General features: G+C 45.0%; 1 protein-coding gene across 1 annotated transcript in view; it reads right to left on the bottom strand.

Moving 5' to 3' along the window:
- The window catches only part of LOC144499883 (interleukin-6 receptor subunit beta-like), a 50157-nt gene that overhangs the window by 14071 nt on the left and 18055 nt on the right, over positions 1–18031 (bottom strand). Inside the window, exons 2-7 of the mRNA XM_078222553.1 lie at positions 11038–11098; positions 7257–7374; positions 5659–5828; positions 5286–5443; positions 3979–4138; positions 1237–1316 (exon numbers count right to left, since the gene is read on the bottom strand). Of these exons, the coding sequence (XP_078078679.1) occupies positions 1237–1316; positions 3979–4138; positions 5286–5443; positions 5659–5828; positions 7257–7321 (633 nt within the window). The 5' untranslated portion in view covers positions 7322–7374; positions 11038–11098. The remainder of the gene's footprint in view (positions 1–1236; positions 1317–3978; positions 4139–5285; positions 5444–5658; positions 5829–7256; positions 7375–11037; positions 11099–18031) is intronic.

Raw genomic sequence — 18031 nt, 5'->3', positions numbered from 1 at the left:
CCTCCCCTCAGCGATTTTCTCTGCAGCGGGAGGTGGCGCACCATTTGCTGGCAGAGGAATCTTCAGGTCCTGCTGCTGTCAATGCGAATTCCCATTAAAGATACCCCTTGCTGCTGGCGGGACCAGAGGACTCTGCCAACCTGAATGGCCAGAGAAGTTTAACTTCTCATCTGAAAGATGGAATTTCCAATAGTGCAGTCCATCCATCCCTTAGTAATACACCAGTGTAACAGCCTAGATTACATGCTCAAGTCTCTGCAGTGGGATTGAAACCCACTGAGTTCTGACTCACAGACAAGAAAGGTTACCATTGATTGTCAGTCGACATTTCAATGACGTTATAGAACCAACAACTTTTACTTAACCAGCTTCATCTTATCTTATTAAGGATTGAGACTGTAAGGGGAAAATACAAGGGGGGCACACTTTAAAATGGCAGCACAAGAAAGCACACTCTGAAATGGCTGCCTGGCACACACAGGGTTAACTGGGAAAGAAGCCAGAAAAACAGCCACAGGCTCCCGCTTTTCAGAAATAACGTCAAGCCAGAATCCTGACAGACAAACCACTTACAAAGTACAGACAGTGACTCATAGCAAACAAACACCTCAGGAAGCCAAAGCCAAGGGTCGAAACATCTTTAAGATAAGGAAACCCCTAAACAAAGAGCTTAGATTAATGCTAGAGGAAGGCGGGAAATATGAATGCGAGGGAACCGATTAGCACCCGCACAAGACGAAACTAGCCATTGATAGACCCATTCATAAAATGCTAAATGTCTATACCTGTTTGTATTCTTGTAAATATGGGGAAATGTACCCATTCATGAAATGTTAAATACTTGTAAATGTGATAATCTTCGAATCACCGGTCTACCCATTTTGTAAAGGGTATAAAATTGAACCGCTCCCGGTATACAATTGAGAAAGAGTGTTCTATGAACATAGCGCTTTTCTCCACGGAGCTCCGTTTAATAAATCGTATTTTCTGAATCTCGAAGTCTGACTACTAGTGGATTTTTCCCACAACAAGACCATTGAATAATCAGAAAAAGATCCAGCTGCCTCATGTTACCTCCAGAGGCTAACTCATTGACTTCTTAATTATTGTTCAAGAGACTTGAATAGATGTTTATGACATAAGGAGATAAAGCTTGTTGATAAACTAAGTGCATGATAAGATCCTTGCAGGTTTACCTTATTAAGTTTGCAAGCTACAAAAACATGTAGTCATTACCTTCCACATGATGAGTACTGGTCTACTTTGTAAATTTGGATTTTTATTTACGATCCAGAGGTCTGGCCCTTGAGCTGGTTCTAGGATTCAAAATCATCAGAGAAATAGAATACTGACAGCTTTTTTTTTGATTACATGTTAAGAGGCATGAACTGTAAAATAATTTGTATACACAGCACACAATTGTTAAAGTGAGGGCGAAGGGTCTCACAAAGGGTCATCCAGACACGAAGGGGAGAATTCTCCCGTCATGCCCACCGCAGGAATCGTAGTGGGCGGGCGGGCTGGGGCCAACCATGCAAAGATCCAATGACCTCTGGCGGGATTTTCCGGTTTTGGGGTGAGCGTGGCTGTAAAATCCCACCTGAACCGTTGGCTCTATTCTCTCTCCGCAGGTGTTGTCAGACCTGCTGAGTTTCTCCAGTATTTTCTGTTTTTGTTTCAGATTCCAGCATCCACAGTATTTTGCCTTTGTGTTAAAGTGAACGGCCAACTTTGTGTTCCTGCTTTGACCGCCATGAGTGCAGTCTGGAAATTTAGGTGGATGATTTTCTGACCAAGATGTGAAATGGCAGGAAAGTCATATACAGCATAGGTTTGAGTTTCTAAGATCTTTAAGCAGCAAGTGAGAATCGTTGTCAGGTGTGTAAAATCAGGAAATAATCTCCAGAGTAATTTAAGGCTAAATGATTTGCCTTGGGAAAGTTTGAAAACTATGGGATGGCTGCAAGCACAATCAGGAACATGTTTCTATCTGAAAACCAACCCAAGCAGGGCGAAGTAACATCTCCTTCCTTATTCCACTTTCATTATATTACAGCCACTCGCACTCTGCAGTATCCATTTGCATCATTCAGAGGAAAAATATCCATGATCTACCAGACATTGTCTTCCTAATGTTCATGCTCAATAATAGTCTCTAACCCTAATCCTACCTTAACCCTTCCAATTTCTATATGATTACTGAATAAAATGGATCTGTAATTGGAGATTGTAAAGGTCAGGGAATTCACCAGGTCATGTCTCAGGAGTCACCAGGTCATGTCTCAGGAGTCACCATGTCCTTTATCATGACAAATCACTAGCATTAATTATGATAAACGGTTTATCAAAACTGATAAACAACAACTGATGAATAACTAGATTACCAATAGCTGCCAGGTTAAGAGTAAGGAGTGGAAGATGTGTTAGTTGGTGATCTTGTAACCACTAATTAATTCATAGGAGGCCTTTTTAGTTGAGAAGTTAGGATGTGGGGATGCTAACAGTGAAAACTATTAAAATCAGTGAAGACTCCCTGCTACTGTTCCACTAGACTGCACTGGGAGATAAAATCAACCTCTTGTACAAAGTTCCTAGATAATAAATGAGAGAGTAGGACAGACTTTTGGCCCATTACAATTATACCAAGAGGACGATAATGCTAATTCAGTACTCAGTAGAGTAACGATGATTGTCCTGCTTAAGAGTCATATTAGACTCGAAATGTAACTCTGTCTCTCTCTTCACAGATGCTGCCAGACCTGCTGAGCATTTTCTGTTTTTATTTTAGAGTAATGACGATTCTTTGCAAAGAAAAAGTGATCTCAGACTACAAGGCAAGGACCTCACCCAGTTCATAGAATCCCTACAGTGCAGAAGGAGGCCATTCAGCCCATCGAGACTGTACCGACTCTCTAACAGAGCATCTTACCCAAGCCCTCTCCCCCACCCTATCTCTGTAACTCCACACATTTTTTCATTGGAGCAGAGAAGACTGAGGTGTTCAAGATTATGAGGGGCATGGATAGGATGGCTAGGGAGCAGCTGTTCCCCTTAGTTGAAGGGTCAATTACGAGGGGACACAAGTTAAAAATGAGGGGTGGGAGGTTTAGGGGGGATTTGAGAAAAACTTCTTTCCTCAGAAGGTGTTGACGGTCTGGAATGCACTGCCCGGGAGGGTGGTGGAGGCGGATGCCTCACATCCTTTAAAAAGTACCTGGATGGGTACTTGGCATAGAAAGAGATTCATAGAACCCTTACAGTACAGAAAGAGGCCATTCGGCCCATCGAGTCTGCACCGACCACAATCCCACCCAGGCCCTACCCCCATATCCTTACATGTTTTACCCACTAACCCTTCTAACCTACACATCTCGGGACACTAAGGGGCAATTTAAGCATGGCCAATCAACCTAACCTGCACATCTTTGGACTGTGGGAGGAAACCGGAGCACCCGGAGGAAACCCAGCAGACACGAGGAGAATGTACAAACTCCACACAGACAGTGGCCTAAGCCGGGAATCGAACCCAGGTCCCTGGAGCTGTGAAGCAGCAGTGCTAACCACTGTGCTACCGTGCCGCATGTCAGAACATTCAAGGCTATGGGCCAAGTGCTGGCACGTGGGATTAGGTGGGCAGGTCAGGGCATTTCATGCGTTGGTGCAGACTTGATGGGCTGAAGGGCCTCTTCTGCACTGTAGTATTCTGTGATTCTGTGATTCTGATTCTGTGATTTACCATGGGTAATCCATCTAACCTACACATCTTAGGATGAGTTTTCAGTGTTGGATTAGTAGCTGCATCATTATATAACCAATGGACATCAAGAGGCATTAGAAGTGGTGTGCAACAATATGACTGCAAAACTAAACAATTCACTAAAATTCTGGTTGCATGCAAAAACTGCACAATTTTCACTTCCAACACATGCAAGTTAATTTGAGTGTTGTCAATATAAACAGATGTTGAAATCTACATACGATCTTCAGAAGAAGTTCCAGTTTTCTCCAAACTCCAATCACTCCAGTAACCGTTCCCATACCGTCTCATGCAGCGAATTGCCACAATATACTTTGTAAATGGCTTTAGGCCTTTAATGGTGAAAACCTCTTGATGAGGAGGTATTTCCTCCAGTTGAATCTAAGGCAGAAAGAATAAAAATAATCTTGTGTTGGTTGAAAGACATTCAAGCTCATATTTCTACAATAATTCTTGTCCCAGTGACCACCTCAGGGGGATTGGGTGGTGAATTGGTCACATACAGATTGACATTTTCAAGCCCACACCAAGCTGGCAGGATGAAAATTTCTATCAGCTAAATGTATCACTTGTTTGCAAAATGGAGGCAAATACCCATGATCATATAAAAAATTAAAGTTTAAAGTTTATTTATTAGTGTCACAAATAGGCTTACATTAACACTGAAATGAAATTACTGTGAAAATCCCCACAATCTGGCACCTGTTCGGGTACATTGAGGGAGAATTTAGCGTGTCCAATGCACCTAATCAGCATGCCTTTTGGACTGTGGGAGGAAATTGGAGCACCCGGAGGAAACCCACGCAGACACGGGGAGAATGTGCAGACTCCACACAGACAGTGACCCAAGTCGGGAATCGCACCCGGGTCCCTGGTGCTGTGAGGCAGCAGTGTTAACCACTGTGCCACCATGCTGCCCCAGTTGAAAGCACGGTGGCACAGTGGTTAGCACTGTTGCCTCACAGCACCAGGGACAGTGGTTCAATTCTGACATTGGGTGATTGACTGTGAGGTGTTTGCACATTCTCCCTGTGTCTACATGCGTTTCCTATGGGTGTTCCGGTTTCTTCCCGCAGTCCAAAGGTGTGGTGGATTGGCTGTGCTAAATTGCCCCTTAGTGTCAGGGGGATTAGCGGGGTAAATACTTGGGTTTACGGGGAGAGGGCCTAGATGGGATTGTTGCTGCTGAAGGTATGATGGGCCGAATGGCCTCCTTCTGCACTATACGGATTCTATGAAAGATACAAAACACAAGTTTTTCATCTTGTTTACTCTTTCAAACATGACTTTTAATGCAAGTATACAGATCCATCACGAGTATAGAATAAAACAGAATAAAGGAGAGATTAACATATAAGCCTTCAATTATTTATAGCTTCAAAAGATAAACAATAAGTCTACATATCAACTCCATAAATATCACAAAAAAGGCATGAAACATTTCAGACTTTGAATAATAACCAACACAATTTCTAACAAATTCAGCATTTGCATTAAATCTTTTCCCATTGATGCCCAGTTAAAGTACCTGAATCCAGCCCACAGTCCCAGCCATTCGATATTGGATGTGGTATTTTAGTGGAAAAATGAATGGCAGTTTCCAAGGGTTTTCCCATTTCACAATCAATGCTCCGCCCGATCCATGCCCAGGTTGTACTGATGTGATGAAGATGGGCTCAGGCTTCACTAAATAAAGTTAGTTCAAAATGTAATTATTAAATCGGTGAAATGATGGTTATATCATTGGAAAATTCTAAGAATTATTATATTATAATAATTAATGTATTGAATAATAATTGCATTTTGATTCATTTACTGTATCACATACAACATCACAATGATGCACTTTTACAAGGTGTCATTTTCGGGTGTTTCCCCATTACATGCAATTCCAGTGTTACCTGAATCCATTGCATCCAGTACTATGTGGTCCGAGTCAGTTTTTCCATACTTGTTTTTTGCCTCTACCCAAATGGTATAATCGACAAAATACCGAATATTTGGATAATAAATTGTGCATGAGTTCTTGGAATGTTCTGGAATGCAGTTTTGTAAACGAATTGAAGGAATGCTAAAATAAATGGAGTAAATTGATGGTTAAAAAAAATTCTGACTGATTTGTGGTAACATTTGCCACATTTTTTTCATTCCCGTCATCTATTTCAGAAAGATCCCATTGAATTCTGAGCACTGAAGGAATAGATCTGTTTCTAAAACTACGCCTTCATTATTTAACATATGTATGCATTACATTGATTTCTTTTCCTTTTTGAAGTTTACTCTAATTTTCTCCCCTTTTCCTTTCTTGACTCATTGGTTGGGATTTTGCTAGCCCATTGGAGACAGACTGGGAGGCATGAAGGGTGGAAAAGATGGTGGGAAATGGAGGGAAGCGCGGTATGTTTACATTGTCAGGGGATATTCACAGCTGTGGGAACACACCCACCGACCGGAGTTGGGAAGTCAATTAATTGGCCCATGGCGGCCATTTTACTAGGCTAGTGGCATTTTGCCAGTGTTGGAAAAGTCTCTGGCCACATGGTGCATCCACCAACTGTATGGGGGTGGCCTTCTAGTGCCTTCCAAGAAGCCAGGGGGTCGGTGGGGGTGGGGGGAGCGCTTTGGAAGGTGCTGTCTTTTTTTTACTTCATTCGTGGGACATGGGTGTCGCTGGCTGGCCAGCATTTATTGCCCATCCCTAGTTGCCCTTGAGAAGGTGGTGATGAGCTGTCTTCTTGAATCGCTGCAGTCCATGTTCTATGGGTTGACCCACAATGCCGTTAGGGAGGGAATTCCAGGATTTTGACCCATCAACTGTGAAGGAACGGCGATATATTTCCAAGTGGCTTGGAAGGGAACTTGCAGATGGTGGTGTTCTCATTTATCTACTGCCCTTGTCCTTCTAGATGGAAGTGGTTGTGGGTTTGGAAGGTGCTGTCTAAGGATCTTTGGTGAATTGCTGCAGTGCATCTTGTAGATAGTACACACTGCTGCTACTGAGCGTTGGTGGTGGAGGGATTGAATATTTGTAGATGTGGTGCCAGTCAAGTGGGCTGCTTTGTCCTGGATGGTGTCAAGCTTCTTGAGTGTTGTTGGAGCTACACCCATCCAGGCAAGTGGGAAGTATTCCATCACACTTCTGACTTGTGCCCTTTAGATGGTGGATAGGCTCTGGGGAGTCAGGAGGTGAGTTACTCACCGCAGTATTCCTAGCCTCTGACCTGCTCTTGTAGCCAGTGTGTTTATGTGGTGAGTCTAGTTGAGTTTCTGGTCAATGGTAACCCCAAGGATGTTGACAGTGGGGGATTCAGTGATGGTTGCACCATTGAATGTCAAGGGGCGGTGGTTAGAGTGTCTCTTATTGGTGATGATCATTGCCTGGCATTTGTGTGGCGCGAATGTTACTTGCCACTTGTGAACCCAAGCCTCGATATTGTCCAGATCTTATTGCAATGTCTAATGTACGTAGTCCATAAAATTAGCAAAATAGAATACCCACAACAACTTTAACTGATACGTGGTTGAGACTAATGCGTCTTCTCCAGGATTCCACCAGCAGGTCATGTTTTTATTGTAATATGTTATGCAGGACACATTTGTAGGCTTCTCAGGTGATCCTGGAGAAAAAGGGAAGTTGATTTTCAATAACCAATTAATGAATCTAATATTTTAATTATAGATTACAGACAAAATAGATTAAGCAATTAACTACAAGGTGCAAGAATTGCAATGTAATTATTACATGAGTCTATGTTACACATATAGAGCAGGCTTTCCTGTCCCTGCACCTAAGCATGTGTCGCTGGGTAGCATGCACTGTCTGGTCCCTGCACTCCTGTTGTATTGTAACAAATCCTCTTATTCTGTTCTTCCTGTTTTGCTGAAGTTTGCCAAATGCTTCCGTTATGAGCAACTATTTGGTAATCAGCAGGCAGTATTTAGCAACAGAAATTTCCCGAAAGTTATTTTAAAACAAATGGTGAAAGTTACAATTGCTTCATTTTGGGAGTGTGAGCCTGGATGTGGTGTGCTATCTTGTCTGATACTCTGAGTGGGATGGGGCAGTCTTGAGTGGCTTCCAGCCAGGTCTATTCCACTGGGTGCTGGAACTATTATTCCCAGTGACCAGTACAATTGCAGCTATCAAATGCTAAAATCACAGCCTCCAAGGTCTGAAATCCACTTTGTCTAATCTGCCCCTACTAAAGTAAAGTTTATTTATTAGTGTCACAAGTAAGGCTTATATTAACACTGCAATGAAGTTACTGTGAAATTCCCCTAGTCGCCACAGTCAGGCACCTGTTCGGGTCAATGCACCTAACCAGCAGATCTTTCAGACTGTGGGAGGAAACCCACACAGACACAGGGAGAATGTGCAAACTCCACACAGACAGCGACCCAAATTGGGAATTGAACCCAGGTCCCTGGCGCTGTGAAGCAGCAGTGCTAACCACTGTGCTACTGTGCTACCTACTACTGACAGCAGGGCAATAGTCTGTGCTCCAATGAAAGAGGAGGCGCCAACTGGATCCTGGGTATTTATGCTTTGGGATCTGCTGCAGCTTGTAATGAATCTGCTCTGTGCTACATCCATCAATAAAGAAAAGGCTTCTCTAATGTTACTTAAAATGAGGCTGTAGATTGCAAACTGTTGCACATTCTTAAATACTGATCTTGTTAATGCAATCTTTCTTGAATTTCCTTTTTCACGTAAGTACATATGAGATCCGAGTCCGCATGCTCCCGACTCTTCCCACTCCCAAGGGTTCTGTGAATTACTCAGTGCTGAGCTGGAATGTGAGGGTTAAAAAACCAAATGACATGGGGTGGAGGGTGGGGGTGTGGGGGCAGAGGGGTTTGTAGGGATGGAGTGTGGGGGTGTGGGGGCAGAGGGATGTATAGGGGTGCAGGGTTGGGGTGTGGGGGCAGAGGGGTTTGTAGGGATGGAGGGTAGGGGGGCAGAAAGGTGCATAGGGGTGGAAGGTAGGGGGGCAGAGGAGTGTGTAGGGGTGGAGGGTGGGGGGACAGAGGGGTGTGGAGGAGTGGAGGGTGGGGGGACAGAGGGGTGTGTAGAGATGGAGGGTGGGGGGACAGAGGGGTGTGGAGGGGTGGAGGGTGGGGGGACAGAGGGGTGTGTAGAGATGGAGGGTGGGGGGACAGAGGGGTGTGGAGGGTGGGGGGACAGAGGGGTGTGTAGAGATGGAGGGTGGGGGGACAGAGGGGTGTGGAGGGGTGGAGGGTGGGGGGACAGAGGGGTGTGGAGGGGTGGAGGGTGGGGGGACAGAGGGGTGTGGAGGGATGGAGGGTGGGGGGACAGAGGGGTGTGGAGGAGTGGAGGGTGGGGGGACAGAGGGGTGTGGAGGAGTGGAGGGTGGGGGGACAGAGGGGTGTGTAGGGGTGGAGGGTGGGGGGACAGAGGGGTGTGTAGGGATGGAGGGTGGGGGGACAGAGGGGTGTGTAGGGATGGAGGGTGGGGGGACAGAGGGGTGTGGAGGGGTGGAGGGTGGGGGGACAGAGGGGTGTGTAGGGGTGGAGGGTGGGGGGACAGAGGGGTGTGTAGGGGTGGAGGGTGGGGGGACAGAGGGTTGTGTAGGGGTGGAGGGTGGGGGGGCAGAGGGGTGTGTAGGGGTGGAGGGTGGGGGGACAGAGGGGTGTGGAGGGGTGGAGGGTGGGGGGGCAGAGGGGTGTGTAGGGGTGGAGGGTGGGGGGACAGAGGGGTGTGTAGGGGTGGAGGGTGGGGGGACAGAGGGGTGTGTAGGGGTGGAGGGTGGGGGGACAGAGGGTTGTGTAGGGGTGGAGGGTGGGGGGGCAGAGGGGTGTGGAGGGATGGAGGGTGGGGGGACAGAGGGGTGTGTAGGGGTGGAGGGTGGGGGGACAGAGGGGTGTGTAGGGGTGGTAAGGTGCAGAATTGCATGGGTTGTGCTTGTGGAATGTGGTGATGTACCTTGCTTCCAGGACAGCTGTGCTATCTGCAGGGTTTAAGCTAAGTTTGGGATGAAGGTGGCAGAGAGGATGTGACAACTTGTGGCTCTCTTTTGTTTACACTTTAGTGACATTAGTTCTATTCCCATTAAGTCGCTCTCAGTACTGTTTCAGAGATCTTGCCATCTTGCTACTGTCTTTTGGCATCTTTGATTGATCTCCTTAGATCATATTTGGCATTCTGGTGTAGGTCAGGGTGGCCTGACTTGAACGCCTCAGACCTGGACTTCAGCAAGCAGTCGATATCCCTGTTCATCCATGGTTTCCGGTTGGGCAACATGCGGATTTGCTTCTTTGGCACACAGTCTTCTACACACTTACTAATGATGTCAGTTACTGTAGTGGCGTACTCGTTCAAGCTGGTCGCAGAGTTTTTAAATACTGACCAGTCCACTGACTCCTAGCAGTCCCATAGGAGATCATCCGATTCCTCAGACCAACATTGCACGACTTTCTTTGATGGATTCTCCTGCTTCAGGTTTTGCTTGTAAGCCGGGAGCAGGAACACAGCCTTGTGGTCTGATTTGCCAAAGTGTGGGTGGGTGATAGAGCGGTATGCATGTTTGATATTTGTGTAGCAGTGGTCTCGGATGTTTGGGCTCTGGTGGAACAGGAGACATGCTGGTGGTAACTTGGTAGTACGCTCCTGAGCTTGACCTGATTGAAATTGCGGCCACGATGAACAAGGCCTTGGGATGTTTCATCTCAAGACTATTTGCAGTGGTGTATATTTCATCCAGCGCGATCTTCATTTCCACATGGGGTGGGATGTAAACTGTTGTTAGGATAACGGAGGTGAACTCCCACAGAAGGTAGCAGGGGCGGCATCTTAGCATCAGGCATTCTACCAGATTTGATGCAAAATGAGAAACGCACATTTCCTTGAGTTGCACTTGGAGCGGCACGGTGGCACAGTGGTTAGCAGTGCTACCTCACAGCACCAGGGACCTGGGTTCAATTCCCGGCTTGAGTCACTGTCTGTGTGGAATTTGCACATTAACAACAGTGATGATGACACTCCATAGAATCTATTTTATTATTATATTATACATTCTCCATGTGTCTGCATGGGTTACCTCCGGGTATTCCGGTTTCCTTCTTCAATCCAAAGATGTGTAGGTTAGGTGGATTGGCCATGCTAAAATTGCCCCTTAGTGTCAAGGGGACTAGCTAGGGTAAATACGTGGGGATTATGGGGATAGGGCCTGGTGGGATTGTAGTCAGTGCAGACTCGATGGGGCAAATAGCCTCCTTCTGCACTGTAGGGATTCTATGATTCTATGAATCTATGCACTTACCACTCCACGCACATATACTGAATTGCAGACAGGTCACCCATATTACACAATATAGGAACGACTGAAAAACAAAGCACAATTCATTATTTTAGTGAATTGTATGCTCCCTATCAGGTAAATTGGTCTACTACGTTTATAAATAAAACAGCAATTTTAAAAAAAATCAATGGAATATTTATTCCCTTTCCTTCCTGGCAGAAACGGAGTTCAAAGTTGCAATTTCTACTTGATGGGGATTGGGTGAACTTGAACAGAGGGCCACAGTCCATACTTCATTCATATGATCTGAATATTCAATCTTTCTGGCAATACATCCTCACTTTGATGCTATTGACATCACTTGAACAAAATTATTGGAGGATTCAAATATTTTAATAAATATTATGCATTTAGCAAAAGAATATTGTGCATTTTTCCTTAAGAGTTTTATACCTGGTACAGAGGGTGAAATTTCCCAGTTCCCCCTATGAGAGTTTAATTGGGGGGGTGGGAGGGGGGGAGGAATAAAGTGGCAGGAGCCAAAAATTCTGTTTCTTGCCGGTGTAAAATGATGATGGGAATGTCAGCATTCCCGCCAGAGGCCGATGAGAAACCGCTCTGCATTCCTAATAATGGGAGCTCCTAGGGGAGAGAGAGAGAGAGAGAGATGCTGCAGGGATCACTGAGTGGGTGAACTGGTATAGAGTGGGAGAGTGGGAAGGGCAGAGGTGGCGCACAGGTGGCGCTGGGTGTCCAGATGTAAACAGGAATGATGGGGGAGAGATGGGAATGGGGTTCAGAGGGAGGGGGTCTGTGGTGTCATCTGCTGAGTCATGGGAACATACTGAATTGGTGATAGGAAGGGATGGTGCGGGTTAGACGGGGCAGTGAAAGCCAATAGGGTGGGATGGGGAGGGTTCAACAGGGACGGGTGAAGGGACACTGAGGGGTTTTGGAGTGGATGTGGAAGGAGAAGTGGATTCTGTGGATCGGCAGGATGAAGGGAGGCAGATCTACCATTATGGGGTTGGGCTCCTTGGGGAGGAATGGGGTGTGGACATTCAGCTGCACAGGTTGGAGGATGAGGGGATGGGTTAAAGGGTAACCATGAGAACATGAGAAGGTTAAATGTTACACCTGGGGGCAGGGGTCAATGGTTATGGGGTGAGAGTGTGGGTAACAGAGGGAGGGGTAAAAATATTTGATTGAATGCCAAAGGTACAAATGGCCACTTGCAACTATCTAGAGCCTTGTGGTGGAGATCTTGAAATGTTTCATTGAGAACTGGGTCACAGTGGTGGGCAGAGCAGCAGGTTAGATCAAGTGGACAACTGAAGGAGAACCCCAGCACTTAGTCCTGACAATTCTGCCAGATAAATGTGTGTAGTACTGACAATTCTACCAGATGGACGTGTATAGTGCTGTCACGGGGATGTGTCACTGAATTTGAGTGAGAGCTCCCTGTGATCAGCGAGGCATCACCTCCTTCTATAGTGGGTAAGTTAAGAGATGCCTCTTAAATATGATGCTCACAAATGAAGGCAGGGAACACACCATCCAACCCTCCCCATCACACGAAACATTGGGAAGCGCCCTTACTGTGTAATTTGTTAGGCTGGCATCACACAATATGTCACAAATTCGCTCTCGCATCCGCGGCGAGACACGGGCCGATTTTACCAAATCGGCTCTAAGTGCCGGGTGCAGCCGTAAATCAGACCCGCGCCCGGCAGCTGCGCTCCAGCGCCCCCATACGCCTTTTTTCGGCACGGGTCTAGTGGGCGGGGTCTAGCGCATTTGCATCTGTCGGAGCGCCGAACCACGAATCTGACAGAACGCGCCCGGGCGCAAAACAAAAAGCAGAGAGTGGAGAGAGCCTCTCTGCCATTCATCCTCTGGTCAAGGGGGGGGGGAGGGGGTGTGACTTTATAGTCCTGATTACCTGTAAAAACTCGCATTCCAACCATTATCTTGTAAATTGAGTTTGTGTCTTTATATGCCCTGTTTGTGAACACATGTCCTCACTCACCTGATGAAGGAGCTTGAGACTCCGAAAGCTTGTGCTGCCAAATAAATCTGTTGGACTTTAACCTGGTGTTGTAAGACTTCTTATTGTGCCTACCCAAGGGTCACCCAGGTTTGTAACAATGAGTCTTCAAACCTACGATGATAGAGTGGACGTGGAGAGGATGTTTCCACTAGTAGGAAAAACTAAAACCAGAGGGCACAACCTCAGGTTAAAGGGACGATCCTTTAAAACAGAGATGAGGAGGAATTTCTTCAGCCAGAGAGTGATGAATCTTTGGAACTCTTTGCCGCAGAGGGCTGTGGAGGCCAGGTCATTGAGTGTCTTTAAGACAGAGGTAGATAGGTTCTTGATTAATAAGGGGATCAGGGGTTATGGGGAAAAGGCAGGAGAATGGGAATGAGAAAAATATGATTGAATGGCAGAGCAGACGTGATGGGCCGAGTGGCCTCATTCTGCTCCTACGTCTTATGGTTTTATGATGTTGCAGATTATTAACATATTAACATTTATGGAATAAAATCAGAAAATACTGGCAATGAACACCAAGTCCATCAGCATTAAAAAAAAACAAATTAGTATTTTCAATGGATTCTTTGTCAGAACTCAGAGCTCCAGTTACTGTAAAACTATAAAAGTCAAGAGTGGTGGGAAGTAAATTACTAAAATAGGAATGCCAAGCAATTTAATGAGAGTATAGACTGGCAAAGAAAATATTGCAGAATTTAGTCTGGCTACATAATGGGGTGAGATTATGAATCATAACATCTGATTAGTGTCAGAAATAGATGGTCCACACGAATGAGAAGAATTTAATGCATACTTTAATATATATATTTTAATATACATTTTAATATATATATATTTTAATACATATATTTTAATGCATACCGTTTTTTGAAAACCGCACTGAAATATCTGATGATCGCAACTGCTAGGGGCCTGCATTGAAAGATCTCTCATAAGCCCCTGTGCAATCCAGCTCCATCAGATTCAAGGAGGCAATGCCCCATTTTTTACTGCACTACCTGCGGTAAAGCATCTAAGTTTAAAGGGTCCATTGGAATTGATAGGCCAGGGTGAAGGTAAGTGCACAGGTTTGGGTGGTCGGAGAGATTTAAAACTATTGCCTTCACCTTAGCACATAATTACCAACTGAACCTCAAACTGCTTTCTGTTCCCTTGTGGCCTTTCTATTGCTAGGCGACAGTGTAGTTATTTTATACTCTGTGTTTGCTTTAACTCCCCTTCAAGGGTCGTAATACCTCATTAAAAATGTGGGCAATTTTTAAACTGAAACTAAAAGTCAAGTTTCCTTAACAAATTAATCTTAAACATAAATCTATGTCTTATGCCCAACACACACAAATACAAATATAAATTATATAAAATTATATCTATTTCCTATCAAGTGGACTCTGGTTGGCAGAGGTTTTATTATAGAGTATGTACCACTTGATGGTGAATGACAGTTAACTGCCAAGAATTGCTTGAAATATAAACCAGGCAATCAAACTCTGATTGGGCAAGGCATTGCCCTAAGAATGGACCGGTGAATGGCTGCCACTTACGTTGTTCAGCTGAAACAGATGTAATGTGTGTATGTGTTCTTTCTGTCTGCAAAGAAACAGGGCCCTATGTATTAGTATATGTAACTTCCAGTAGAGGTAATGTGCAGTGCGTTTCAAGCAATGCTTGGCAGTTAGCTGTCAGGCACTATCAACTGGTGCAACACTTCTACCAATCAAAGCCCACTTACCAACCAATCAACACTCTCTTCTCAATATAGCCTTCCTGAGACGTAGTGACCAAGAATTGTTGCAACACTCTAATGGTGTCTAACAGAAGTTTTATATAGCTGTAACATAACTTCCAAACCTTTGTGTTGCAGCTCTCTTGAGATATTAACATTCTAATAGTCTTCTTAATTTCTTTTTTTACCTTCCTAAAAGCTTTTAGTTACCTCTGTACTTGGGCCCTTAAATTTCTCTGTTCCTCCATAGTTTCCAGCTTCTCACCATTTAGAAAATACTTTGATCTAACTTTCCTAGGTCTAAAGCTGATAACTTGATACCACCCTGCCTTGAACTCCATCGGCCACAATTGTATCCATTCATTTAATCCAACAATGCCCTTCTGTAATGTTTCACTCCAATCTATATTACTCATAGTGCCACCCATCCTTTTGTCACCACTTGGGTATAGAGCTCTCATCCTTCATCTAACTCACTCACAGTTCACAGCTCAGACCTCAGTACAGATCCTTGGGGACATTACTAGTCACATTGGCAATTATATTGGACCAGATCTTCGGGTCTCTGGATGGTGGGAGACTGGATTTAACTGGAAGATGTGCTGGGGATCCCTCAGAAGCCCAAATACAAGGACTTTGCAGGAATTGCCTGGGAATTTTGAACTCCTGTTGGGCAATTCTGAACCTTTCCTGGACCCTCAGAAAAAGTTTCCAACTCTGAATTAGACTTGGAGACTTGGGATGGTTCTTACTCAGTTACCCAGAGAGTTACCCAGGAAATATTAGACTGAAAAAACAATGTTTAATTCTTGGGTAACTATACAACTGCCCACCCTGATTCCTGCCCCCATCAACCCACCAACGCACCCTAACCTTCACCTCTGCAACCCACCATCTCTCCCTCTGATCCTCCAACTCTCCCCAAACTTTTGACCTCCCCGCACTTGTCCAGCCTAACCCTCCGACTCCACCTGGACCCTCTGAATCCCCCTGACTGTCCCAACCGCTCCCCCCCCCTTTGACCTGAGCTCACCACCCTACCCACCCTCCCAACAACCACCCTGCCTCCCTAATGATCTGACTTTGCCTGACAATGCTGCCCTACAAGGAAGGACTCTGAAAACAGGCGATTCCTGCATTTCTGAAGAGGCCTAGTTCAGAAGTCCAGGCCAGGAATTCGGAATTCTTACACCATGTAAACAAATAGGAAGGAAGTGGTAATCCAATTGTGATTTCCACTACTCGGAAGATCTGGCCTATTTAATATTCCGACCCTCTGTCACCTACTTCGATCCAATTCCATATAACACGACCAATAGACTTGCGCCAAATCAATGTGCTCTCCTTTTTGTTAACAGTCTTTTATGTTGCACCTTACTGAATGTCCTCTGTTAGCCCATATTCATAACTTTCATCATACTTAGTTATATCATAGAATCATAGAATCATACAATGCAGAAAAGGCCCTTCAGCCCATCAAGTCCGCACCAATACGTTAGAAACACCTGACCTCCCACCTAATTCCATCTGCCAGCAGATGGCTCAAAGCCCTGAATGTTCTGATGTGCGAAGTGCTCATCCAGATACTTTTTAAAAGGATGTGAGGCAACCCGCCACCACCACCCTCCCAGGCAGTGCATTCCAGACCGTCAACACCCTCTGGGTAAAAAGTTTTTCCTTACATTCCCCCTAAACACCCTGCCCCTCGCCTTGAACCTATGTCCCCTCGTGACTGACCCTTCAACTAAGGGAAAGGGAGGGAGCTGTGCTGGACCTGATTCCGGAGAATAGCTGCTCCTTATCCACTCTGTCCATGTCTCTCATAATCTTATACACCTCGATCAGGTCACCCCTCAGTCTTCTCTGTCCCAACGAAAACAACTTAAGCCTCTTTTCTTAACTTAAATGTTCCATCCCGGCATCATCCTGGTGAATCTCGTCTGCACCCCCTCCAGCGCAATTACACTCTTCCTATAATGTGGCGACCAGAAATGCACACAGTACTCTAACTGTGACCTCACCAAAGTTCTATACAGCTCCAACATGACTTCCCTGTTTTTGTAACCTAGGCCTCGATTGATAAAGGCAAGTGTTCCATATGCTTTTTTCACCACCCTACTAACATGCCCTTCTGCTTTTCAGAGATCTGTGGATAAACATGCCAAAGTCCCCTTGTTACACAGAACTTTATGTGTCCTACCATTCATTGAGTACTTCCTTGTCAAATTACTTCTTCCAAAGTGTATCACCTCACACTTTACAGGGTTAAATTCTATCTGCCACTTATCTGCCCATTTGACCATTCCGTCTATATCTTCTTGTAGCCAAGACATTCTGCCTCACTGTTAATCACATGTCCAATTTTTGTGTCATCCGCAAACTTACTAATCTTACCCCCCACATAGTCATCAATGTCATTTCTATAAATAACGAACAATAGGAGGCCCACCACAGATCCCTGTGGTACGCCACTGGACACTGGCTTCCAGTCATTAAAGCAGCCTTCTGTCATCACCCTCTGTCTCCTACAACTGAGCCAATTTTGAATCCATTTTATCAAATTACCCTGTATCCCATGTGAATTTACTTTCTTTACAAGCCTCCCAAGTGGAACCTTGTCAAAAGCTTTGCTGAAACACATATAAACGACATCGACTGCACTATCCTCGTATACACACACCTGGTCACCTCCTCAAAAAATTCAAGCAAATTTTTCAAAAAATTCGCTTAGGTTCCTGAGGCATGACTAACATTTTACAAGTTCATGCTCATATTTGCTCTCATTCAATTGCTCTGTCTGCCCTAAATAACAGATTCTAATAATGTCCCCACAAAAGACTTTAGACTAATAGGCCTATCATTTATTTCTCCTACCTTTCTTGAACAATGAAATGGGTATTGGCAACTTTCCTATCCAGGGGAACAATTTCTGAATCAAAACAGCTGAGGAGGACCATGATTAGAACAGCTACAATTTCTTTACCTACTCCTTTTAACAGACAGAAATAGAAAACAGCAGATCGTGGAGATTTGTCTCTCTTTTAGAGAAAAGTCCTTAACAGCCACCAACAGAGAGGCAGCAAAGATAAGAGTATCCATCCACTCTTTCCTAACTAACATTGTCTTGCTTCAACCTTTCATTATAACATTGCTGAGGAAATCACAAATTGCCAGTTGTACGGTAAGTATTGGAGTCCCAACAAAATAAAAAGCTAAGTCATGTTACAAGGAACACT

Source organism: Mustelus asterias, chromosome 1 (genome assembly GCF_964213995.1).
Source record: "Mustelus asterias chromosome 1, sMusAst1.hap1.1, whole genome shotgun sequence".
NCBI classification, from domain to species: Eukaryota; Metazoa; Chordata; class Chondrichthyes; order Carcharhiniformes; family Triakidae; genus Mustelus; species Mustelus asterias.
This window is presented reverse-complemented; position numbering and strand designations above follow the sequence as displayed.